Below are 27,504 nucleotides of genomic sequence, written 5' to 3' on the forward strand. Positions count from 1 at the left end.
ATTGTATTTTTAAGCTAATTTGATTTTTAATATGATTGAAGTAATTTGAAGCTAATAAGGCATCTTCTCTTAAACAACTTGGTTAAAGCACATTCAACCAAGTTTATATTCTTTAGAGGTTCTTCAGAATTTGGTCATAAGCACTTGTGGAAAGTCTTCCAGTTGAGAGTTCCTATCTGTTGAAAGATCACTTGGTAATCAAAAGCCAAATGTGCAAACACAGATTCTCCTATGTATGAGTGATGTTCTTGTGTAGCATTCAGAAGAATGCCTGTCATAAGCACATCTACATGCCCAAAACCTGTGCAAATATCATGTTAAATACATGTATATAGGCAGTGTTTAACGTATTGAGGCTTGAATTGTTTTCAACTGTTTACAATATAAACAATTTGCTGTGAAACCAAAACTTTAATCATAGACTGTCCATCAAAGGTCAGGGTGCATCTTTCCCTGACTTCATCACTGCATTTCCTTACTTTTTTTCTTCTTGACCTCAGGGTATTCAAACAGAGGGAATGTCCGTGCCCTCGTATCTCCTCTGTAGCTATACAGACACCACTGTATTTAGTGTGTTGCTTCTTTTCATAGAAAAGCTTTTTCTGTGTTCTGAGTTTAGTTTTACATAACACTTCTTTGCAGTGACCTTCTAGGGACCATCTAGTCCTTGCCTGTAACTGTTTTTCATGCGTGGCATGAGGGACAATTCCCTCAGTCAATTGCTCAAGATTTCCTTTGAATACTTTTTTCCTGTCTCTTTCCCTGTTTACATTTCTCTCTTTCTAATTCTGAAAAATTATTTGTGGGATGGAGTGTATGTAGAAGGCTCTAGCAAAACATAGCCATATTACAGGTATTGCCAAGACTTCCAGTGTAATATATCCTAAAAGAGTTGTCCTCCAAACTTAGTTCCAGCTTGATTCACTTCAGCATTTTTCACATAGACCATGGCGTGAGTATCTAGAGTTAACAAAAAATTAATAAGAATTTGGTTGGGTTTGGATGTCCACATGTGTGCACCAAAACCTGTATTTGCAAACTGTAATTAGGGAGTACTAGTTTGAGAGGTGGTTTTGCCTGTCTGTTGAGGAAAGATGTTCACCCAAGACTCACATAAAAGCTTCTGTTTTCTTTAAATGTTTAAATGTATCTGTGTGTATATTTTATTAGGCATGGAGCATCTTGGCCTAAGCTATTTACAGTTATAAATTACTATTTGGATTTGGGTTTTTACATAATTCTCAGTAACTAAGGATAAAGCGTATGAGATACAAATTTTATGAACTTATTACATAGTCACTTTTATTCCAACAACAAAGCTGTGAGACATGTTTCTCTGAGTGTAGCTTTTCAGAATTCAGTGTATTCAAATGTATTTGTTCCAATTTCTGTAACAGAGGTGGTAAAGTCTGAGGTTGAATTTTATTCTGGGAAATAACTAGGTCTGCTTACAGATTTGCAGTGCTTGGGTAGAAGGTGAAAGTTAACGTTGCCCTTTCCAGTCCTTTCATGGCATAAAAAATTAACAATGCAAAGCGCATGGATTAGTATCTAGTTGTTTGTTCTTGTTCTTTGCAAACATGCATAATCTTTAATAATCCTTTCTTGTACGTATGCCTTTTACAGTCATGACTTTGAGGGTTAGCTACGTAATAAAGTCTGAATCTTCACAAAGCAAGCAATGAAAGCATGTGCTCTGAGAGACATGTTACATTTTATAGCCTCTAACAGTTGGTTCCATTACTCCCAATTGCCATTAGAGGAGATTCTCCAGCTACTCCATTCCCTAGTGGTTAATGAGAGAAATCTGTCCACAGTTTATACTTGTGCTATGTCCTAGCCTCTCTTTACTGCTGCAGCATTTGTTTCCTAAATGCATGAATATATAAATTGTATTAGTATCGACCGCCAGCCATTCCAGTTCGTGTTGTGGTAGGTAATGTTTTGTGGCAGGATTTGGTGACTCTGTTCCTAATACTTGATCTGAATTTTTCAGCTGCATTTCGCTGATATCCATATTTAAACTGTTCTTAGAGGTGAACCTGATGCTCTCCTGTGAACAGCATAGCAAATCCCTGAGCTGTCCCTCTTTTTGTCTTTTTATTGTGAACCGCATCCCTTTGGGATTGATCAGTTATATTTCGTGTTAGCAGTAGATGACTAAACCCGTGCACTCAAATGTTTTCCAAGACTTAGAAGCTCACAAAAAGAAAATGGATGTTTTGTCTCATCAGGCAGCTTAATATATAGTGAGTATGGTCAGGGGCACAGTATCATGCTGTCCGCTTGGCTTCTGTGCTTTAGGCACAGGCATTGTGAGTCATTTCTAGTTAAACATTTTGGCGGCTTGGTTGTATTAGTTTATTTGAGCATCTTTCTGTTTGGGCTGTTCCTTTCACACCAGCTGATGTGATGTTTTGGAGCAATTTCAACTGACTAAACGTATTGTCGTTTTCTCAACTAAATTGCGTGAGAGGAGACAACAGGCATGTCCTATGCACTCTAGTCATCCGCTAAGCTGCTTGGTGGAGTGCACCAAATCAGGAGGCATGGACAGTCAAGGCATTGATTACTGATTGCAACTGCCGTCCCCACAGATTCTGTCATGCTTTGAAGATTTCTGTCAATGGGGTTAATTTCTGAGATGCTGATGAACTGCATTTTGATGGATACCACTTACTTATCTCATGCTTTTAAAAATGGCAAGCCAGCATATATTATTTGATGCACTTAGCCATGTTGATAGTCAGTCTGACAGTCAGCAATGTGTCAGTGCTGCATTATGCCAAGGTGCACAAATGCTGCAAGTGACAAGTAACTCCAGTTTTGGCACTCCTCCGTAAGAGGAAGCTTGCATTAGTTTTGATATTCAGAATCTTTTGACACTTGAGCCAGTGTTTATAAGAGTCTATATTCTAATTTTGTAAAGATGGCTTTAAACCCACAGACAACTAATCATGTAAAGGCTAATCTGGGTAACTAGCTAGTCTTCTCATACTACAAGTTCAACTAAGTAGAAAGATTCTAATGTTGAGATTGCTATACAAGAATCTATGCCTACAAGCGAGAAAAGCGTAAAAATACAGATCTTTTGAGTCATCAGGGTTATGAGTGGATGCAGTAGTCAAGCTGAAGTTAAATTCAACTTGAATAAACCACAATAAAGTTCATACCCCAGATGTGTGCCAACTGATGGAACATGCACAGTCTATGAATACGTACAGTTACAGACTTTTATGATTAGTTTCAAAAATGAATTGATATGTTTATACAAAAAATTACTATATACTGGCATTTAACGTTAAGGCAATGTTATCATATCATACTTTAAGAGTGTTTTTCTATATAGATTAGAAGGAGATTAGTGGATACCCTTTTTCAGTATTTTGCATTCTAGCGCATGACCAAGAAAATAATGAAATGGGTCTGAAACAACAATAAGAAATAGCCATACAATGGAGAAACAAAAATCAGGGTGAAAAGAAGGCTGCCCGATTTGGTAATAAAGAAGTTAATAGAATAATTTAAAAAGGAGGTAGGAGAAATATCCTTTCTCAACGTACCTGCAGCTGTGAAGAACTTCAGTATTTAAGTAAGTAGCAACATTTCTTATTAGCCCGTAAAATGCTAGATGTTTTATTTAAAATTTCTGTTTGGTAGAACAGAAAAGATTTTGAATGAAAGGATGCCGTTTCAGTGAGCTTTATTTGACAGTCTGAGGGAGCTTTTGTCAAGAGATTTGTTAGGGTATCGTAAATGAATATGTCTGGGTACCACAATAGCATGGCAAAATCACCGCACTGTAATAGACAGATCAGTCCCTTTGCTGCAATTGCCATAGCAAAGCAACAATTAAGCAGATTTTAAGATACAATTTATAATCTATCAGATCCTTAAATAGAAACATTCTACCTGAAATCACTGCTCAGCATCATACAATATTTTCTGCAGTACAGAAACTGAATAATTAAGAAAAAATATTTCAAGCAAAGGAGGTCAACATAAAAAATAGCCTTTTTTGTAGAAATTATTAGATGTTCGCTGAATGTTAAACCATGTTGTAAATGACTCTGAAATATGGGTACTTCTCTTCCTTCCTCTTAAAATGCTGATACAGAGAGAATGGAGTTGAAGAGGGACTATAATCATAGGAAACAACCTTGGGGATAGTTTATACAACAAAAAAAACTTTCTTTGTTATTGAATGTTAAAAATAATGTGCTTTTCACTGTATTGAACCAAGTGAATTTGTCTTTCAACAGTTTAAGCTGTAATGAAGTCTTCTGAAAGTATTAACCCTTTGACCTTGATAATGCTTCTCTATCAATATACCGAGCAAAAGGGTAGAAAAACAATAACTATTTTTTAAAGTGAAGCTTTCAGGTCAGAGAGCCATGATGACAGATTGCAACAAAGTCATTGCAAAATCTTGTCTTCTTACTGTTCCAATTTTCCCTCTTTTATAACTTTAACATTGTTCTTAGCAGCTTAATTCTCCATTTCCCTTTCCCCAATCTTTCTCTCGATAGGTTTGACTTGTTCTTTTTTATTTCTCATCCTCCTTTTTACATGTTTCCTATTCAGTGGGGTTCATTACTTGCTGCATTTCTTTCTAGCATTCTGTCTCTTTTTCAATAGTACTTCACTCTTTTGCAAGAAGAACAAATTTAAAGCAGTATCAGGTTCAGGGATGCTAATACTCCAGTAGTTTTCTTCCTCTGTTTTCACTTGGTGTGTGTCATGTTCTAGATCGTGACATAGTTTTGCACAACCTTTAGGTCCAACCAACTACCTTCTAACCATCAGGTTCATCTCACTGTTCTATTTCTTTTTTATTTTAACAGTTTTCTGATGCTTTATCAAAATTGTGTAGATTTTGAAGTACAGCCACCAGATTTTCTGAGCAAGGGAAGCCTGTTTAGAAAGGATTGTTTGAAAATAAGTTATTTCCTATTTGGTATGCAATTTATTGTCCTCTGAGGGCATATATTCTCTACTAAGTTACCATTCATCTGCTTTGCTCTGGACTGACTCAGTCTGCTGATATTAAAGCTAAAATAAAGCTGTCAACACTTTGTCAGAGCATGAAAAGTAAAGCACGCACGTAAAAATTGATGTGCAGAATGAGGCAATGAACCTTGGCACGCCTGGGAAGGGGAATCCCACAATACCTTCCACAGAAGGGGATACTTGAGATTCCTCTTTTCCTGAAAAAGAAATGAGTTATTAATATTTTTATGTTTATTTGGAAGCCAATGATTACAACAAAACAAATCTCTTGTAGACAATCCCTTTAGACAGTAAAGCTTCACGGGATGTTCTTTTTTTTCCCCCGTTTTCTGTGTCTGCAGGAGAAGGATATGATGATTACACCTATGCCATTTGCAAGGCCACAGGACTTAGGCCCATCTATTGCTATTGTAGCGAAGGTAAACCAAATTCAGGATCATCTGCTGAAGAAACATGATATTGAGCTGTACATGCATCTGAACCGTCTGGAAATTGCTCCACAGATTTATGGACTGTAAGTGTTTGCAAAGCATTATTTAATTTAATTCCTTCTATTTTTATTTCATTATATTAGGACTTTTTTTCTTTAAATTTAGGATTAGAGGAACGGGGCTGAAAAGAAGTACTGTTTATCTCTTAGAACTTACTCAATTGGCAACAAGTAAATGACACCCCACTGTTGTATTTGTGACAGTGGCATTCCCAGTGCAGATAAAGTCCACTCAGCTACATATTAGAGAACTTGACAAAGACTCCCAGTTGCAGTGATGGAGTACGTACTGAATCGAGTACATATTCTACCTGTGGTTTTCCTGTAAGAAGACATGGGATAATAGGACACAAAGAAGGGGGGAAGGGGAAAATTATTAGCATTGAATGGTTTATTTACTTAATTTTATCACCAATTCAGTATCAGTGAACTTTCCCCTATTGCAATAATGGGGTTTTGGATACTGGTAACACAGGTGTGGTGGAGCACGTTAAAAATTAAGGCATGGAGATAATGAAGAGTCAGCCCAGGTAGTCCTTTTTCCATTAAGCTGGCTTAGATCCATTCAGCTGGTCGTGTATTGTGCACCCCCGTTCCAGGGGGCCTTATTGGGCCAGGTGCGACTTTGGATGTGGCCTTGTCCACGTGTTTGCACAGCATTGCATCCAAACCAGTTATGGCTGCTATAGTCAGTCTCGGTCAATACAGAGCGTGCAACTTGGATGAACCATGAGTAACTGTGAATTGACTGTGGTTTTGAGGAAGAAGTTTGCCTTCATCATCTGGAATTCTGGACATTTGATTAATTTTGATCATTCCTTAAAGAGTTGGCAAGCTATATGTGCAGTTACAGTGACAGAAAAATGACGCTTTTAATTTTTTTTTTACTTTTCGCAATGATTTAAAATAAGGTTGGCTTTGCCTTAAATAAAAAAAAAAGGTTTCATTTATAGGCATGAATTTCCAAGTGTAACTGTGAATTACATTTAACAACTCAATAGAAAATTTATAAAGGGAGGGAAAAGGTGACTGTGTAAATGTCAGGCCATAACTGCAATACTTAACATTAAAGTCTAATTTGATGTTATAGTAAAATGGAAAAATGCTGAGACATAGCATACCCTCAAGAGAAGAGTTGAACTAAGACTAAGTAGTAGTCCCAGACTTACAAATAACATATATTAGGAAGATAAATGTAATTCTACAAAACTTATTTAAATAGTTTTGATAGGAATGGGTTACAGGGAGAGGAAGAATAAGCCAAGTAAACTCAAGGTATTAAAAGTATGAAGAGGACAGATTGTCCTATTACAGTATTTTTTGCATAGTGTAGAGTTGTGTCTTTTCTTAATATCTTCACTAGTCTGGAAGAGAAAGCAAGCATCCTTAATAAACTTCAGGGGTAGTAATGAATAAGTAGGCAGTATAAGTATCAAGGAAAACAAAAAGACAGTGTTTCTTTTTTATGAAGGCTTTTGAAAACACACAGAAAATAAAATAAGATAAACCTCAGAAATTTGCAAACATATTTTGGGGCAAAAATAATTTGTACAGTAGGTATTCACTTCAGTATAAGATTTTGCCTTTCAGTAAGAGAAATAATTGAAAGAAAAAATTAGACTTTAGCTCAAAACATAACATTATAATAACAGAAGAATGGTGCAGTCTGGTGTGGCATAAATAGAACTGAATCTGAATAAAGAAATTTACAGTTAAGGGAATGAATTATGAGAGAGAGCTTCAGGCTGACTATCAGGAAAACCTTACTAACAGGGAGCTGTTAGACTGTAAAATCATATATCAAAATTAACAAAGGAAAAACCATCAGAATATTTTAAAGACAGGCTTTGAAAAGCTCTCAGAAATGGATAGTATCATACAGAATGAGTCTGCATTGGCAGAAGAGGAAAGTAGGTTGCCTGTGAGGTCATATCCTTCTCTGATTTCTGATTTAATGTAGAGGACAGAAGAAAAAGAAAGGGAAAGGAACATGACTGTGTTGTATTATTCTCACCTTTAATGATGTCTGAACTCTTCAGAATAGTAATTTCCAGTAGTGAGCCAGCTGACAGTCTCAGCTGCTGGATCTTTTCCTGTATTTAACATTTCTTGAACTAGAAACAGCATTTCTTAAACATAATAGGCTATTAATAATTGCTAAACATAACCCAAGCGCAGAATTCATGTGAGCTTTTTGTTGAAGTTTATTGTTTTGCTGAAGTTTGTTGGATTTGCCAACAATAAATACTCATCTGTCAGCCTTGATATCACTCAAAAAATACACAAATGGTAGAAGGAAGACTGGGAACTTCCCTCAAAAGATACTAACGGCGTTCCTGGTGAAAAGAATCAACACAAAAGGCTTGTATTTACTGACAGTCTCCCCTAGCCTGAACAAGTTATACAATTTACTTATTTAAAAATACAGTATTTTATACTTTGCATCCTTCTATAACCTCCTGGGGCAAGGTAGAAACAATTCTTACTTACTCTCTGTATTTTCATACGATTGATTTCAACCTTTGATGTTTACAGATAGTCCTTTTATTTTTCAAACACTAGGGAGACTTGCTCTGCTGGGAGGTCAGGTACCCTAGTCTGTTGTACACTTCCATGTTCAGAAACTGTCCTTCAAAATAAAATGTGGTTACACACTTCTTGAAATTATGCTTACCTGCTTACAAGACCAACTTTAACAGGCATTTCTACGACTCATTAATTTTGGTTGCTTTCCAGTAGTGCAAAGGTTGTATGCTGGTTTTGTGGAAAAGTATACACATTATAGTGTTTATCATACCAATGTGAAAAATCTCTATTTTTTCTTCATCAGTTAGTCCTCTGCAAACCATGGTGTCATTAGCCTCAGCCTGGTATGCCAGGCTGCATGGTGGGAGGTGCTGCCAGTTTAGCAGAAGTCTTTTCTCTGGGTAGTTTACATTTTGTGACGTTTTAGCTCAAGGGAGTGGATTTCTTTATCTCCTGGAGGGCATCGGTGAACAGACTTTGCATTACCTGGCTGTCTCATCTCATTGCTGATCAGAAACAGAACCCTGTTAGGTATAGCGAGGTGTACTAGGGTCCTGGCTATGCCGTACTTCTGTGCTCTGGCCATTCAGGTTGGTGTCATACACAGCAGCAGCCTTAGCACAGGAACTTCTGTAGCTGGAAATTTTGTGAGACCGCACATTCATTCACTTGCAGTCAGCCGCTGCGTATCCTTGTGATAATTATTCAGCTGCTGTTAATATCAGCCGAAATGGAACCAGCAATACAGAGATAAAGGCTTTGTGCCTTATCGTTCTTCAGTCTTCTTTATTTGCCATGTCTCTAGCTTGTTTTTAGACCCTAAGATAATGTTTTGCAGAGTAACATTGTTTCATGTTCCTGGTAGCACCACGAATTGCGTACAGTCTAACCAAACTATAATAATTATCTAATCATATCTAGTTTTGTACTTTGTAAAGTAAAGCACAAGAATGGTTTGAAAATTAAAAGGAATTGATTACATTAACAGTTCAGTGACATGCTTCCTGATAATAAACTTTTCTCTAAGTAAAAACAAAAAAATGCTAAGATTGAACGAAAAGATTGGATACTCTGAAGGGTTGACAGATTGAATATTCAGTTTAATTGTAAAATTAGATGAGTTAACAATGATTAATGCCCTAGATTAAATGGTATTCTAGTGTTAATTTCTTTGACCCTTACATCTAATTCATGTTAAAGTACAAAATAATTATTGCAAAACCATTCTGCACTTTCTGCAGTGGCCAGTGTTTGCAGTGGCAAATTAAGCAGGTTGTGCTCTCAGCTTGAGAAAGGACACAGCTTGAGGAAGCTCTTCATGTATCTGTATTTTAGGACATTTTCATCCATTTATAGTAATTTGTAGTAGAGGACTTCTTTTACATTTCATTGAAAAGATGAATCAATTGGAAAAGTCCCACATAATATCATTATTACTACTTTATTTTATGTACTGAGGGTTTCAAAGTGAATTATATTGCATCAAATGAAATTCTCATAGAACTGCATGCAGTAAGTACAGCCAGATCATGTAAATATATATGATACGGTTGTATAGAAATAATGCACACAAAGATAATGACAAGGCATAAGTGTAAAAAGCTTTATTTAAGAACAAAAATTAACCGTTGGCATAAACTCACTAGCTTCTGCATCATAACACTGATGGCAGTATTATATTGGTTAAGCAAACTCTTTCTAAGCACATATCCAACAGACAATAAAGCGCATGCAGAAGTGAGCGTAAATATTTCATGATAGCTTAATCTCAGTACAAAAAAGGCCTTCTTAGAACATTCAGTGCCGATGACTTTGCCTCCCGCTGCCACTCTGCTTTGTGATGATCAATCAGATAGACATACTGCCTACTGCAGTTCGAGAGGCAGTTTCAGCCCTTTAGGCTGATACCACAATTATACTTCAGGAAGAAGCCTATCTCATGAAGCAAAGAAAAAAAAAAAAGAGAAGGATGCAAACTAAGTTACAGGGTAACTGGGCACGAGTGTAGATTTGAAGATAGCGTTAGAAAGGTTATGTTACAGCAAAGTCAACAGCAGATGTGCTGCTCCACTATTACTATTCTTAGTTGCTTTGCTATGAGCACTGCTGTGGGGCATCCACCTGTTTTAGTTTCTCTCCCATGCCATTATGGTAGCAGGCAGTATTCTTTTCCATAACCATATTGGTCTCTGGAGGGAGAATTTAAAGGATTTTACCTGTGCAGTATGGGAACAGAAATCATATTCATTGTATCCAGAAAAAAAAAAAATAAATATCCCACTAGTCATCAGAGTAAGAAATCTTCATGATCTCCATAAAAAGTAGATCAAAGATCAGTCTTGCTGAGGAGAACTTTACATATCATCCAGGATGCCTGGGTTTATTTTGGATTCTCACACTTCACCAAAAAAATGAGAGAGAGAATTTATGGCATGGTCCAAACCAATTACAGTTCCTCTGTAGTTTTTAATCCAGTGTCATCAATTAGTTGGACAGCAATTACAATGAAAGCAACTTTGAGCTATTGTGCATGTAGTAGGGGAACCACCAAAATCTGGCCTTGCTATTAAAATAAATGAGTATCTAGCAGTAGCTAAGACTAAGCAAATACAAAGTCTTTCTGAACAAAGTAATAATTCTCATTTGAATGTCCAGGACCAAATTAATCCTGAACGTAGTAACTGGTATTGCTGTTGATTTCCAGTAATTATTTTCTGTTTGACTTAAACAAAGTATTACATATAAAGCAGATTTTAATGGAATATAAATCCTAGCTCGTCTGTCAGTAGAGGGCTTGTGAAGGATTTAATGCCAGATGAACAGGCCTTTCTAAGAAAGGTTACCATCCACTGTTGGTCCCACAAATTAAGAAGAGATACAGTCTACTGGGTTTTTAGATAAAGCTTTTGGGGGCTGATTCAGACATCTGAAGACATTACTACGAATTCTATCTTGCATAGTGAAAAAAGTATTGTAAGAAGAAACCTGTAAGTTCAAAGTTAGGTGACAGAAGAAAACACATCTGAAGCTAATTTAGAAAGCTACAATATATTTTGATGGAGAGAGGCATTGCCTCACCTACTGTTGACATACCAGTTGTATTGCAATGGTTTACTAACTCAGAGGATTTGCTCTGTGCAAACAAATGCAGACAATTCTTGAAGCATCAGGGTAGGTATCTTACTTTCAGGCAGCAAGCAGATCCTACTAAACTCTAGAAGCTGCTTTTCTTCTGTTTTGAAGTGAGGCTATTCGCCCTTTCATGTTCTTAAGTGATAGATTTCAGTTGCTCATTGTTGAGTTTCTCCAAAAAGCTTTCTGGTTCGTTGATTGAAAAAAATGTATATTTCATTTTGTGCTGCTTCTTGTTGTGTATTAGGTTGAAAATTATGATGAACTTTCGATTTTATCCTTTTTCCCGACTGTCACAAATAGTACTTTAGTCTTAGCTTAGACTTAAGATTTTAACATATACATAATGTAAAAGCCCACTCTATAAACAGAATGAAGGATTGGTTGAGGTGTCAAAAGTGTTCATCTGAGTTTTACTCTCCTGCCGCATAATTATGTGCTGAGATGATAATGAGTAGTACTGGATGGCTGTGAGGATGGAATGCAGATTTGTCATTATGTTGCTCCTTGATGCAGGTGATGTGCTTCCCATATGAAGTACAGGGAATTATCTGTATCTGGGAAAGAAACAAGCAAGAAAGCTTCCATTTTGACTTTTGTCACATACCCTTAAAAAAAAAACCATCTGGTGGCATTAAACATAAGTAGGCTTAGAGACCAGTGGATTTGAATAGAATAAATATCTTCTGAAACCTGTAATGAATTTAGTAGGAATATATACAGGTGTTTGGAAGGCTTTGTCTTTTTTTTTCCTTTTACATTTGTAGTCAATAGCTATTGACTATAAAAGCTGAACAATGAATGGAGAAGCTCTGCTCTAGTAAGGAATTTAAGATGCCATATATCAAGTATTTACTTCTTCTTTGCTTTCTTTATACTTAAATCATATCAGCTGTTCAGGTTAGCCAGTACTGTTTAATTTAGTGTATCATTTTGTTTCTTTCAATGACACAGAACTTAGTCTAGAAAACTCATGTTGGAATTTGGTACAGAAAAGGCAATAGGTAGGTCAAGTAACTGTTGCAGAAGGCAATTGTCTCAGCATATGCCTGAAAAATGAAACTGCTAACATGCCCATGTTAACATGATGTGAGTAGGTAGAATACAGCACTTTGGACTTAAGCACTTGCTAGCAACCAAAGCATTCCCCGTAGAATCCAGGCCTGTGGATAATTCATGTTTTGGTTAACCAGTGCTTCATCCTCACTGCTTATTCTTACCTGGTCTATCTGAATCAAGTTAGTATGGGCATAAAACATATGTCACTAGCACGCCCTTTATTTTCCTGTGAAGACGCACCTTTAGAAATGATAATAAAGTAATGAAGAGAACCGTGTGCACCATCCAGCAGGGAAAGATCATCCCGTCAACAGTCCTTAAGATAAAAGCCTATCGAAAAGACTATCGAAAGATAGTCTGAAGACTGAGACAGACAGAAGGTTGCCCTGAGAATCTTTCGGTTCTTTTGTATCATCTCGTTGCACATAAAAAAGAGCCACGTGAAGAGGAACCTCTGCTAGAATACAAAGAGCAGCCTCAAGAAGAGCAATGGCAAGAGATAGTAAACAATTTAGTGCCTAAATCGTAAAATCTAAAAGTTATACTGTTGTCTTTAAACACAACTGGGATCAAGTGGGTAGTGCAGATAGAATTTTGTTTGAAATCTTTAAACAAACAAGCATGAAATACTTAAATGCACAACGTAAGCCTGTTGGAAGCACAGGAGTTCAATTTCATAAAAAACTCAGAAGTTTTTAATATTTCGTTATTATTCCATGTGAGAACAAACCAGGCCATTTTGGATTTTCGTGGGTGAGGAGCAGAATGACAGGATTTGCGTTCGAGAAAAAGCAATGGTTAGTGAACTGCCTTAAGGTGTGGGCTGTCAACTTCAGGAATAGCACATTCTTCAGTCTGAGTCTCCCTCGGCCTAGGAGGACAAACATCTAGCTCTCCAGGGTCATTTTCATCTGAGTCCTTAGTTTTAGCAGAAAATTATATCCTGAAACCACAATTCATCCGTAATGAAAATGTTGTTGAAAATTAGTGAAATAGTAATTCTATAGGAATATGGACAGTCTGCATTTTCTCTAAAGGTGTCTGGTTGCCCAATAGAATGCAGTTAATTGGGAAAATGAAAGGCAGTATAGTGTCAGCATTGGTAAGAATGCTTCCTTTTTGCTTTTTCTCCCCACAAAAGTAATAGTTCACCAGGTAGCCAAGTCAGTCCGCCTCTTGTTTCCATTTCAGATACTGAGCATAGTTCTTGGATAGCCATTTCTACCCCTATGGACAGTGTTCTCTCCCCCTTCAGTCTAACCAAATCTTACAGGCTGAGGTAGGGGGTGGGGGGGGGGGGGCAGGGAAAGGTGTGGAATTCTGCAGACAACCTATGTAATTTGGATTATATGTTCTGAGTTTTCTCTGACAGTTGTTTTATTGGGAGTTCTCGAATTGGATAAATAGACGGCGGCACTGGAAGTGCGTGCAACAGGAAAAGGTCCTGACCTGAAAATAATACAAACTGACTGTCCTAACTTTTAAAATGGGTGGGCTGGATAGTAGTTCTCCATGACCTTGTGAACCTCTTTCCAACATCTTGCTAGAGTTGTAGAAGCTTCAGCAATAAAAAAAAAATCGTTCCAAACAGGTGCATGCCTTGAGTATCTTTTCTGGTTCTGATGTGGTTTTGAGCAAGAATTTTTCAAAGTATCCTATGAAATATTAAAACAAGCCAGCCATATCCGAAGAATAAAATCCATTAACACAGGTCACAGGAATAGGTTGCTCAAAAGTAGTGCTGTTAATTAGGGTGCACAATTTTGTGTAACTTTTGCATATTGTATGAATTCACAATATTTTAGTCTAGGTAGAGAATGAGAAATGAATTTTGAGAAACATTTCTAAAACTGGAATTATTTTACCAAACTAATATTGAAAAAATAATGAGAATATTTCATCACCCCTCGTACTGAATGTGATAGCACAAGGCCCTAAAGGGTTAAGTTATGTAACTTAGCATGAAGGCCCCACACTTTCTGGCAAGAAGAGAAAATCTGTGCACAGCACCACAAAATAGAATTGCCTAGTGAAAAAGAACAAAAGCAGACAAGAGTAGGAGCTGGTTTCAAATACATGTTTTGAAATCAATGAATGAGTCACACTTGAATTTTTACAGAAAGCTGTAAGGGTGCTGCCTTTTTTCTTCCTCTGAAAACACTCCTAACATACCATTTGCAGCCTGATATCAACTGCCGTTGATGACTTCCTTGAATTTCCAGGTATCACTGTTTATAAGGGAAGAAGGCAGTGGATGCACCTAGACCTTCTTATTCAGTGTTGAATGTATTGACAACAGGACAGTAATTCTTCCCAAATTTCAGAGAGGCAAAACGGCATCACCCAATATAACATCAGCTTGGGAAGTCCACGAGAGAGCATCTCTTTTCATAGACCTTTACATTGTCATCTGTAATTTTTTCATGATCTGCTTTTCTTTACTTCTTATCACCTTATGTAAAATCAGGACCATGTTAGCATGCTTTCTCTGATTACCTTTATATAAATGGTTTTGTCCTTGAAGTCTGAAAAAGTGTCCAATACAGTGATCTTCAAATGCCACACAAGCAATATATTTTATTTTGCTCTTGGTATTGAGAGAGGGGAGAGAGAAAAGAAATTTCATATTTTCTGTCCTTTAAGTTTGTAATATAATGTAATGTAATAAAATATAATATAATGAAACTCCCCCTGCTTCTGATTGCTGTTACTCCTACCAATAATGCTACCAGATTTTTATTAGCAGAGGTGGAGAAGTTTGTAAAAAATACTTTGATACTGTGGAAAAATCTATACACATACCCACGTGTGCAATGTAGCAGCAGTAATATGTTGTATGTTATTAAATATCGTTACAGTGCTTAAATCAAAATTCCAGACAACATCTAAACACAGTCCTTAGTTGTTTACAACTTACATCAATAATGTTGTGTGAGCTGTTGGAGTTTAAGCTTGGGCCTTGTGGTTTATTCCATTTCTCCTAACAGGTACATGTGGGAATGACATGCAAAATCGGCAATATCAGGTTTTGGGTTTTTTTAATAATGCACATACAGTTAACTAGAAGTATATGGGACATCTTGAATCAAAGAATTCTCCTCATTGTCTTACTTATCTGTGAGAGAAATCACAAAAGAATAATCAGGCAATAGAATTCCCACAGAAAGTTTGCAACATACCAATGTGCTTAATATCTAGAAACGTTAACGATGACACATTTATATTTGTATAGACTGAACAGTGGAAAAGATAATGGCATCTTTGACCTTAGCAATTCATATATTAGTATTAACAGTTTGACATGTTATGTATATTGAAAAACTGTTTAAAAGAACTGAAATAGATTTAATTCTCCTTTTTCTTATTTCAGTAACCGTAATCAGAAAAACCTTTTTAATGGTGCAATCCCATATCCAACCAAAGTACTTAGTTATGCATCCTGCTTTACTGTACATCTGAGCTCTGGGACTCTCCTGCCGAAACGCATCCCTTGATTTATCTTCTGTCTAAACTATTTCTTACACTATGACTCTTTGCTGCAGCCTTTGATACTCCCTGTGACATCATGAGACAGCTGTGTTACATTGTGCTTAAGCAGTACTAAACCTTTAAACTTTAAACGAATATTTTGCTTCTTGGAGGTATAAATAGAATATGTAATAAGCATCTGTGGGATATGCAATTAATGTCACTTGTGAGGAAAGACCTTCATGATGCACTTGGGTTTTGGCACTCTTAAATTATGAGCTCTTTACTGCACTCATGGGATAAATTCCATATCCCCCAGATGCTTATTATGTATCTTCCATCTCCCTTAATTCCTATTAGCTGGATTAGTAGTTGTTGTGATGTTGAGGTTTATGGTAATTTAGCTGGGGTGGTTCTCGGTGATCAATAAATAAACTTCAAAAGTTTAGTAGTTTTTATTTTCTAGCAATTCCAGTGTGTATATCTGTAACAATTTACATTAAATGCTAGTTGGATATACCAAAAATTTTGGTCAACTGTGCACACTGGCGTATCCATCACCTAAATTTCAAAAAACAAGCAAATATATAAAAGCAAAAGATTTCAACAGCAAAGAATAGCTGAATCACAAGGTTTTGGGGTGACTAAGACACGGGTATTTCCTTTAGCATCTGCAAATGTTAAAAAAACTAATTTGCATAGAGAATAAATATTTTGTTGTTAAATGACGGTATTATTAATGTTCTAGTCACAGTCATTATCTGGAGAGTTTGTCAAACTGGTACAGAATGGCCTAGATTAGTTATCAACTCAGGAGCAAGTAAGATTTTTAAAAGACTCAATAAAGTCCAGTGATTAATTGTTATATATTCTGATTCATGCCTATCCCATTTTATCTAATTTAATAAAAGTCTAAAATGATGATTAATCCTTTCACACCAGCAGTTGCTGGTACATCCATTACATGTCCAATCTGAATTCCTCTGCCAAGGAGTTAACTACTATTTTGAACTTGGTGTGAAAAATATCATTATAAATTTCATTAACCTGATCATCAAATTCAAAAAAGTCAACTCGTAAAATCCATTACTACATATCATGCATCGAAGATTAAAAACTGGTCCTCAGTGGGCAGGAATAGCCAGGATTTAATTCCCACAGCATATGTTTAAAGTGCTCATATGACATTATTGTATCTGTAATTATCAGAATTTTATGTTTATTAACCCAAGTGAATTAAGAATCTTGTTTTGCGTAAAATTTAGCATGCATGTTAAATTGACCATTAATTCAGAGCGTATCAATGTATATGTATTTACTACAAACGCGGAGATATTTGTTTAGCATATTGTAATAATTTTAGCATTTAGAGAACTGCCTTCCTTTAATTTTTCCTTCTCTGATAAAATAATTTACTTCTTCAGTGCCTCCAGTTGGCTATCTTTGTGTGAATCCCCATGGGTGACGTTGATTTAAATCTTACTTCAAGTAGTCCTTCTGGGGGAACCTTGGGAGTGTTTCATGTTTGCACTGTATCTCCACCGTAACTGAGTCTTCGTCTTCCATAAGATGTTTTTCCAACTGTAGCACTGTTTATCCTCCGCCGCTGCTTAGCCCGTCCGTAGTTAGAGCCAAGAGAGAGGCCTCTCTACGCCCTACGTTAAATGTGCCTCAGCACAGAAATAGGCACAAGACCTCACGGCAGTGCGGGAGTCAGGATGGGTTTATTGCTTATTCTTACTAGGGTTGCTCAAGATGGAAATTCAGTAAAGGCATGAAAAATACGCTGCCGGAGAGTCCGGGGAGCCCGCCTTTCCCCCGCCCGTTTGGGGGATTTGAACCGGGGTCCCGGTGCCCCCGCAGCCGCCGCCTGAAACCCGGGCCAGGGCCGGGGCCGGGCTCGCCCCGCCCCCCCGCCCAGCCCCGCCCCCCCGCCCGGCCCCGCCCCCCGCGCGGCGTGCCCGCGGTTTCCTTGGAAACGGCGGCGCCGGCACCGGCCGAGCCGCCGCGTTAGAGGAAACCAACCCAAATGGCAGCCTCCGCAGCCCGCCGGCTCGCCTGGGTTGGAAACCCTTCCTAAAGGGTAAAGGTTTTTAAAATAGTATGTGTAATGCACCGTAGGAGGAAATGGAGAGCAGGTAGCTGGGACAGAGAGCCTTTATTGCTGTGCAGTCATTAAGAAAGGGATTGTTTTTCACTCGTGGCTGCAAAATGCGGTCCCTTGGTTGCCTCCAGACAGAGGGATAAAAGTCACCTGGTTTGCTCATCACCGTATCTATACTATATGAGCGTGGAATAACTACTCAGAGAAAGCTCTGGGTGTTTCATCACGTGGTGAGTATATACTTGCCAGTAAAAATGCCCGCTAGTATCCACTGGCCCATGCCTGACTCCAGCTTAAGTATTTTACGGGAGGGGAGAAAATGGGAAATGTGGGGGTTTTACCAAACCAAAATCACCCTTTTTTTTTTAATTTTAAAAAAAAAAAAGTTTTTGGACCAAGTATGAAAATGCACCTCCCTCCCGAAAGAGCTTTTTGACTGCAGGATCCACTTGGGCTCCAGACGTAAAATGGAGACTGTGGGGATGGGAATCTCACTAATGGACATTCCTGAGTTTGATTTTAATGAGCAAACACTGCACCACCTGGCATGACAAGGCACTTAAGCAGAAAACAACGGAGAAAGGAATGTGCAGCTAGAAGGAGAAAAACAAGATAAAGACCATGAGGGCATTTTGCATGATCAGGAAGAACGGGCCAATCTGCTAGAGCATAGATGCGCGTGAACACAAGGCTATAACCTATCTGCAAGCTGCAGGTAGCGCGTGTGTACTTCTGCTTGCTATAAAAGATGCTAACAAAGAGCAATAAAGGTCTTTGGTTGCCGTGTCTGCCGGAGTCCGTGCCGCTTTTCACCCCCACAGGAGACGTAACAGGTGCTGGATGGCGATGCTCCTGTGAGCAGCCCGCGGTGGCTCCCGCCTTCCGCACTTGGCACGGCTGTAAGCTGAGGCATTTCGGACTAGCACAACTACTGTTACGTACTGCAGGGAGCCGTGCAGCTTCACTGCTCGGTGTAGCTTCACCTTACACATTCTTCCTTGACCTGCCCTAATGGCTTTGCCCATCTCCCTTACCCCTGCTCAGATGTTCTCCAGAAAGAAAATGGTGAAGTTAGGAAGAGTGGAAAGACCCCTGTTCATCCATCCCGACCTGATGAGATATGCTTTTCTCCTTCCTTTTACAGAAACTAGCAGCATTTCAACTGCTAGTCGTGGCGGTGCAGAAGTGTTTCATAACAGCCAGGTGATTCATCGGAGATGTATATCACATATTCAGATTTTCAGGTGTTGGATGTGGCAACACACATTTGTACCATAAGATGGTTTAGGTTCTCCTGATACGAAGAAAAGAGGAGAGTGCCTAGGTGATTTTACTCTTGGATGGACCAAGAACTATCTCTAAGACTCACCTTTAAATCAAAAAAGTTTGTCCATTGTAAAATCCTCGCCTTTAACAACCTTGTCAATTAAATTATCTTTGATCTACTTTTTGATGCATCTTTGATTTAAATTATCTTTTGATCTATTAAATGCCGGGCTTAGAGCAGCTTTTTCTTCTAACAAATGGTTTAAATGATCTGTCTGCAGTACTTTGCATAAACTCCACCAGCCTGAGTAAAAAATTCGCCATAGAGGTTGCAGGTGAATGTATAGGATGTAGTAGCGTCTCCCAAAAATTCAACACTTTGTACTTTGTGGGCTGGAATAATACCCAGCAGTATTTCATAGAGTCCTATAAAATTCTGTAAATGGTTTCAGTTTTTGAACATTCTAGAGAACTATTTTCTAAACTTTGTGGAGGAGTTACTATTAATTATCTAGTCTGGAAAAAGAAGAGCAATGCTACATTTCCTTAAGAGAGATTTAAGAGATTAAAGTTAAGGTTACTGATAAAGACCTTTTTTTTTATTTTACTTTGTTTTTACATTTCAGCAGTTCCTATTCCACTGAAAAATCTCAGATATCATTAGTTGGCTTTTGGTGTGTGTCCATTCCCGGAAAAATTGCAGTATTTTTTCTTGAGATGCTTTCAGTAAATGCCATTCGGGCAGAGGTAGCTTTGGCTTGGCTGCTGAATCACCTCACAAGAGAAGTCATCTGTAATAAAATGTTTCACCAATATATCGGAATCTTCCAAGTGCCCAGCCATTTATTTTTTCTTAAATCTCAAAAACCGGTAACAGTTACATGATTTATCTGAATCTTCCAAGTGCCCAGCCATTTATTTTTTCTTAAATCTCAAAAACTGGTAACAGTTACATGATTTTCATGATTACCACAGTACGTTTGGGAGGAAACCAAACCACCATCAGAAAACAAGACAATGTGGTAAGTATGTGGTTAGTAAGGGGGAAGAAAGTTTGAGAGACTGTTAAAGGACATGCTGCGTGAAGGTTTGGGGCAGGGAGGGAAGGAGACTGAGGGAGAGAGGAGATGGAGAGACCAGACATAAGACCTCGCTGCTTGAATTGCTGAACCTGGAGAATATAAGGTGTGTTTGCAGTGTAGTTCAGTCATTAAATAATGCACAAGGGTTTATCTCGCATAGCTGGTTGCAGTGCTTGCCTGGCAGTCAAAGGATTAAATAAATACCCAATGTGTAAACCTAAACATATGTAAAATAGGTAGGTACAGCGTAGCCTTAAACATAGAGTTTCTCATTCTTTCTGTATGTGTAGGGTGCGGATAAAGTCTTACATATGCAGAAACTATTAAAAACCAAATTATTTGTTTAGCTAACTCCTAAGTAACAGACTGGTGAAAAAAAAAAAGATCTGGTTTAACTGATTTCGGTATGTGTAAGGGGGGAAAGAAAGTTCTTTTTTTCCTGTTTCCTCTAGTTATAAAAATTACAGTGATTACACATCATAAAGCCTATCTGTAATAAAACGCATCAGCTGGCCAAGGTTTTCATCGCTCACTCAATAATCCATTAATACAGCAACGCTGCCCAGGCATCTTTATAATACCAACTCGGAGGTAATTTTAATCAGCTAGACCAGCTGGTATTTAACAGCAGCTGCTGGAGACGCCACAAATATACTCAATAGCTGACATCTTTATTTGCAGTTTTTCAAGGGGAGAAGAGATCCTCCTGTGGTTACTTATATTAAGCTTTTTTTTTTTATATATATATATATAAGTATTGGTACCGGAGGGTAATACCTGAATAGAGGAGGGAATAGAGTTAATACAAAAAATAAAAAATATATTGTTGGTGTCAGAGGGCTTTTGCATGAAGTCCTCTTCATAAATGAACAAAAAAATAAAGCGTAGATACTGGCTTTGTTGGAGTTTAGAACCTTTTCCTGGTACATTTACACTAATCTCAGACATGGCTTGCAGCATAAAATGTACTCTGCAGTGCTGCATCGCCCTGTCTTACTGAAGCTTTCCTGTCTCTCCACGATATAAATATGTGATAAATAGTGCTCTTGGTAGGAAAAAAGTGATGCTTGCTCACATGTGTTCAATTTTAACTGACATGTACTTCTTTTGTCCTCAGTTTTGCCGTAGAGCGTCTGCATGCAGGAGTTTATATGTATATATCTATGCTTAAAGACATGGGTGTTTGTGTATAAATAATACACAATATGTTTATTTGTACTTCTCATCTCTTATAAGGCTAGAGATGAATTCAGCAACTGAATAAAGCGCCGCTCTCTGCAGCAGTAAATGTGGAATACTATTTCGCATTGGGTTGGGGGGGAACAAGCAGAGGCAACACGAAGTTAACAGTCACAAACACATTATAAATAAAAATTTAATTACACTTGAGGGAGCTTGGCTTACAAAGCTCACAAATCCATAATGGAGCTTGCTGGTAATAAAGGCCTGATCTGTTTGTTAAACTCCAATATTCCTGTCCTTCTGTATCTCTTCTTTTATATAAAACTTCTGTTTCTGCATTGATTACCGATTGCAAAAAAGACTGACTTCACTGGTAAACAGTTTTTTCTGTCAGATACCAAATGCTGTATTTCTTTATTAAGAAAAAAGTGATGACTCTTAGGTAGGGCAGGGGAGGTGCCGTGAGAAGTGTAAGTATATCTATTTTCGTTGACTATTTATAATATGTCATCGCGGATGAGGTCTGTGTTTCATATGAATTTGACTTGCTGGAGATAGGTTTCTGTTAATGTATGAGCAAATTCTAAGGTACCAGTTTCTTTGTAATGAAGATTTCAAAAAATGCTAGTAATAGTTTAAACGGTTATGAACGTGGAAGAAAATAGAGTATTGTTAAACTTGTTAGAGGTGTGTTCCTAGGACAGTAACAGTGAAAAGTAGTACATAGGTTTAACTTTTCTTCTTTCCTTTAAATTCAAAATCTCATAGCTGAAAGAAGTTGATAGAGTAAAGGAGCAAACCTGAGTACATGGATATAAATCCTTAAACAAATTTGGGGCTATAGTAATCATTTGCAGGTACTCATTTTTTAGTCCCAGTGGGTCTCCGTAGTCAAATACGGATCTTTCTGAGACTGTGATTGACTACTTCAAATTAAAATCCAGTGACAGAATGGATTACTGAGGTTGCAGTTTGACTAAAAAATACTTAGCAAGCATGTTTTCTCTTATTTGTAGTGAAAACAGTCTGTTGAAGTTTGTTTAGTGTGTTTGACAACAGACAGTTTGATATATTGCTGGGCACAGCAGTAGGTTGGACTTAAGTGGTATTAGCTTTCACTGTTTTGATTAATGGTAATTGTTTCGATGAAAAGGCATGTTTTACGTACAACTCATAGTTCTGGAAAACAGAAGTCAACTTGCAAGATCTGTAATTACTGTTCTGAGTTAGCATATAAAAAAAGCTTGGAGAACATGCAGGCAAATCACAGTAGGGTTTTTTTTGTATGTCTGTTTATTTTGTAAGGGATTGCAGTTTGCATTTTGTAGCTTTTATACACTGCTTCTTGTCTGAGGAGATAAATCTTAGGTTTTATCTCTTCTTGAATGCTGCAGTGTGCTTTAAGATATATTTCTGAATTTCACATTGTAGTTTCAATTTTGGTATGGTGAAATTTTTTCTATGTTTTCAATCATCAATAACAACAACAAAAGGTCTACCTGGAGACTGCCCTGTCTCCTCACATCCCCACGCAGTCCTGCAGGGAAGGAAAAGGTATCTGTTCATCTTTAAAGTCTGTTTTCTCTGGTTAGAAAAACACTGCCTTCTCCCACCCTCAGAATGTATTTTCTAGTTTTCCTAAGATACTGCTTTTTTTTTTTTAATAAATATTTTATTTTCAGTGAATCGTCAGGAAAAGGGAAATAGCTGATTATTTTTGTATTTAGGTAAATAAAAGATTGCAATGATGTGTTTAGATGTAAGCCAATACCAGCATAGTAAAGGATGTCAACTATTATTACTAATACCATCTTTCATTTATATAGTGCTTTCATCCTAAAAGATTTTGGTTTCTAGAAAATGTAGATTTAAGCCAAAAACACAATTAAAAATATATCTCCTTGTCCCTGCATGTTAGCTTCGAAGTATTGTTTGTCAGGTTAACAGACAGTACCAAAATATCTTTCTTCTGCTTTGCAGATGCAAAAATGTACCATGAAATGAATATGTTGAAAGTACTGTTAAACCATCTCTAGAAGAAGAGAAAATTGGTTTTATAGGTTCCTCATTTTATGACATGCTTTCTTCTCAGATTTTAATATTTTGCAACACGTTCTGAAAGAAGAAATGAATAGATAGCGGTTTTCTATATCTGAAACATGTAGGGGCATCACAACCTACCTGAATTGTTCCCTAGACAGTATTAAAAAGAAAGCAGTAATATCTAAATTGTAGAGGGAGGCAACTAGATTTCTAAGTGTAGTGCCAATGTTTGTAGTCAACAATGAGACATAAAAAAAATTGTAGCCCATGTTGATAACAGCAGGGTTTGAGGTTTGTATTATTAGAGCTTGCCTAAAAGTATTAACACACAACTCATGTATAGCCTTTATATAAGCTATGTTCTATTATATATTTTGGGGGGAAATAAAAACCTGTAAAGCATGAAATTGTGGTGTTACAAAACGATTATTTCTAAAAGTGAATTATCTCATCTCATAGTAGTACTAGCTTGGATTGCTATGTTAGATGTCAGGTGGTTTATTTCTGAGCAAAATACAAATTAATAAGTGTACGTTTTAATACTTACCTAAACCAGTGACAAGAAAATAAATACTACTTTTTATTTACCTTGCAGTTAACAACCATGTGTCATTGTGGCATCTTTTATTGAAAGGAACTTTATTTAAGTAGCATAAACTTGTTGGATGGGCTTCAATTAAATGATGATTTGTTAATGCAAATGTGTAGCGAATGACTGGTAGTACATCTGTCTCTTCATCCATAGGCCATTACTGTGCAGCATTAGCACATGATTGTAAAAAACTGGAAATCATTATATGCAGGTAGTACATATTCAATCAATTCTGACCTTATGTCTCCGACGAAATAAAAAAAAAGTATGCAATGTAAATGATATTTAATCTGAACAAAAAAAAAGGGGAGAGAATCTTTGAATATCTGCGATTCAAGCTGTTAGATGATGTGAGGTGACTGCTGTTTGGGATTGATTGTTATTGGTGGCCCCAGTGGGGAACAGCCAGCACATCAATCCTCTCTTACTCCTCCCTCATGCTCCTTCAATCCAAATAGTATTTTTGTGTATATTAGGAAATAAATACTGTTCTGTTTATTTTAAAATTCCTTTTTTTTCACCTCTCTTTCGGAGATTGAAAGGAAAAAGCTCTGTATTGGTGACCAATGTTAGCCAGTTAAGCAGGCAGCGACAATTAATACAACAAAAAATCGTACAATTAGCTTCAGCTCCATAAGTGTCTAATGAGCCATTTGTCAGTCTTTTGGTGAAATAAACTACTCTATCTTAATTCTCCACTCTTGCAGCAAATAAATAGAAGTTATGAAACACCCGGGCACCAATAAAATATAATTTATTTTGCGGGGCATGGCAGAACTCCTTACATATCTAAAATGAGCATGTTATTTACAAACGACTTGTGATACTAATATAAAAAAGGATTTCAATGTTAACTGCTTTCGTTCTGCAGTAGATATGTTTTCTTCCTGATTTGTTTAATCATTTAAATGTATAATTACTCCTAAAGGCATGTGAGTTAAAATGACTTCTCCTGATGTGATTAACTCATAAAGCCAAAACAAACCTCAGAGAGGACCCTGAAATGCCAGGGATCAGCAATCTGCAGCTGAAACCACTGCCAATGTCGGGAAGGACAACGTACGTGTTTCCAGTTGGGAACACGTCCTTGCTGCTCTTCCCTCCCTGACCCTTCTGGCCTTGTCAGTGGTACAACCACCTTTTTACAAAAAACACCACAGTGGCAACTGCTGTTCAGGTGCCACGGTTGGTGTTGATGGAGGTGGAGCCAACACAGTTGGGCTGACAGAAGCTCCTCATCCAGGCAGTTCTGACCAGTCCATGGTAGTCCCCAGAGTTCCTAGTGCCCTGCCTCTGCCAGACTTCACCAGAGGTGGGCAGGGGAAGCGGTGGGACGTCTGGTCTGAAGGACCTAAGGAAGGCTGTCTGCAGAACCTTTTATTGTGCAGAGCTATTCTGCTTTCCTTCCCCATTCAAGTAGATAGTGATAGCTGCTAGTAGGTGGATATATGAGGAGAGAGTATCGGTGTCAATGGAGAAGGGGCTACCTTCACTGAACTAGGTTTCAAGAAAGCCTGAGGTGTTTTTGGCAGGTTGAAATACATGCTTAGATGAGTGCCCAACCAGTTCCATTGCTTCCAGGTGGAGAGGTGTTGCACAGGGGAAAGCAACTACGGTTGGGCATCCAGAAGACTGATTTGGGAAACGTATACTGCAGGTTTCAAAGCTAGATATAGTGTATGGTCATTTCAAGATGGTAGTTCTTCCTCCTCAGCCACTTTTACAAAGATAACAAGCCAGGTTCAGACAAATGTTGAACAAAAAGAATCATGACTAAAGAAAAGTAATCCCAGAAAATTGTGGACAGTTTCAATTCAGACAGACACTATATTGGTAATAGACAGCCCTCTATATAAAGCTGGCACAAACCATTCAAGAATTTGCTGTAAGTGGGAAGTCAGCATTTCTGTGGGATCAGATGAAATAGTTGAAGAGGTTATTGTACAGGAGGAGTGGGAGAAAGGTGTCCTTGGGGAAAAGAAAATGTTGACGTAGTTTATAGAGATTTAATAGATCTTTTGTATCCCCACCCAGTTTTGAGCTAATGTAAGAAGTTTATTCTGATCATACTCTGATGAAAAGGTGAAACGCTAATTAGTTACATTTTGCTCGTTTTAATCATACTGTCTTGAAGCCATTTGGGGCAGTTACTTATAGTTTCCTCATAGAAAAACCCACATTCTGAAAAAATTATTTCAATTCTAGTGCTTACATTAGTGGTTCTTCTGAGTGGTCCATGTCCTAAAGTCAACCATCGGTCTATGGTCTAATGGGTTTGCTTGGCAACCAGGTTTTAGGAGGACTGCACTATGTGTTTGCACGCACAGAAAGTAGATTCAGGTTCTTGTTTTCTTCACTTTTCAGTTGTCTTTTGGAGGTAGTATTTTCAGAGCATGGACCTTCAATCTTGAAAGAATGTAGTATATCCTCCTATGCAACACAGATATGTTAAGGATAATACACTTACTGTACTGAGGTTTCCCTTAGAATTGTTCTGCTACAAAATTTTATCCTTTGCCTAATTCCCTCAGTATATAGTTTACTGTTGTAACATTTGCAAATGGCAGCTGGAAGGATTTTTCATGATGCCTGCTACACATGTTGTAATATTTGCCATAGCAAATAATGTAATTGAGGTCAAAATTCAACTTCTGTTACAAACGACTGTTTTCACTGGTCCTTCACTCCAAGTCATGTCCTTTGGACTCTTTTGTTCTTAACCCAAATTATTCTTAACCCAAACTTTAAAGGAAAGCTCTAACTAGCATTAGATGAATAGCAGACAACTGTAGTCATATTTACAAACTCAAATAAATGATGACATATATTTATATTCTAAAAGTATTTTATTTTAGTATTTATGTAAAATTCAAATTCTATCAACTCTCAATCCTTGAATAGACTCAGATAAGGACTGGTCACATTGCTTTTCCGAGGACTTAGAATTTACAGCTTTTTGGCATTTAAAAAACTAAGTCTGGAGTATTCTGAGAGATTTTTACAGAGGCTTAAAACCGAAAAAATACTTTTCCCTCTAAATACAGTTTTATGTTATATTGTCACTAGGTGGCAGTATTAGTGATGTCTGTCCACCCAGCCAGATGAGGCATAACTGGTAAATTACAGGTTGATAGAGCAAAAGAAAAGGGGATTGTGTTTTTTACTTCCCCAAAAAGTTCGATAACAGGATGAAAGTGAGTGGCAACATCTAGGAGCCACCAAATTGATGAGCTGTGTAAAAGACAAATGCTATCAGGCTACCTGTGTTTCTAGAAGAGATAGGAAAGTGTTGATGCCATTGTACAGGTAGTAGTAAGACCTCATCTGAAATGCCATATACATTTCTGGTTAACTGTGTTTGAGAAAGATGAATCCAAACTGCTTGAGTATAGCTGCTGGCATCTAGCTTCCCCATTCTTCTGACCATCATCATTTTTCAAGAGGCACTTAAGAGAGTTTAACTTATATAGTCAAGTCAAACAGAAGGTGAGAGGATACGATTGATCTCTAGAAATGTGTCAGGGAATAAATACTGGGTAAGAAAGTGAGT

General features: G+C 37.5%; 1 protein-coding gene across 6 annotated transcripts in view; it reads left to right on the plus strand.

Moving 5' to 3' along the window:
* The window catches only part of TBC1D5 (TBC1 domain family member 5), a 338,077-nt gene that overhangs the window by 201,537 nt on the left and 109,036 nt on the right, over nt 1–27,504 (plus strand). For all 6 annotated transcript variants that reach the window (XM_076331221.1, XM_076331219.1, XM_076331224.1 and 3 more), the window contains one exon: nt 5,352–5,524. In XM_076331221.1, the coding sequence (XP_076187336.1) occupies nt 5,352–5,524 (173 nt within the window). The remainder of the gene's footprint in view (nt 1–5,351; nt 5,525–27,504) is intronic.

This window comes from Aptenodytes patagonicus, chromosome 2 (assembly GCF_965638725.1).
Source record: "Aptenodytes patagonicus chromosome 2, bAptPat1.pri.cur, whole genome shotgun sequence".
Lineage (NCBI taxonomy): Eukaryota > Metazoa > Chordata > Aves > Sphenisciformes > Spheniscidae > Aptenodytes > Aptenodytes patagonicus.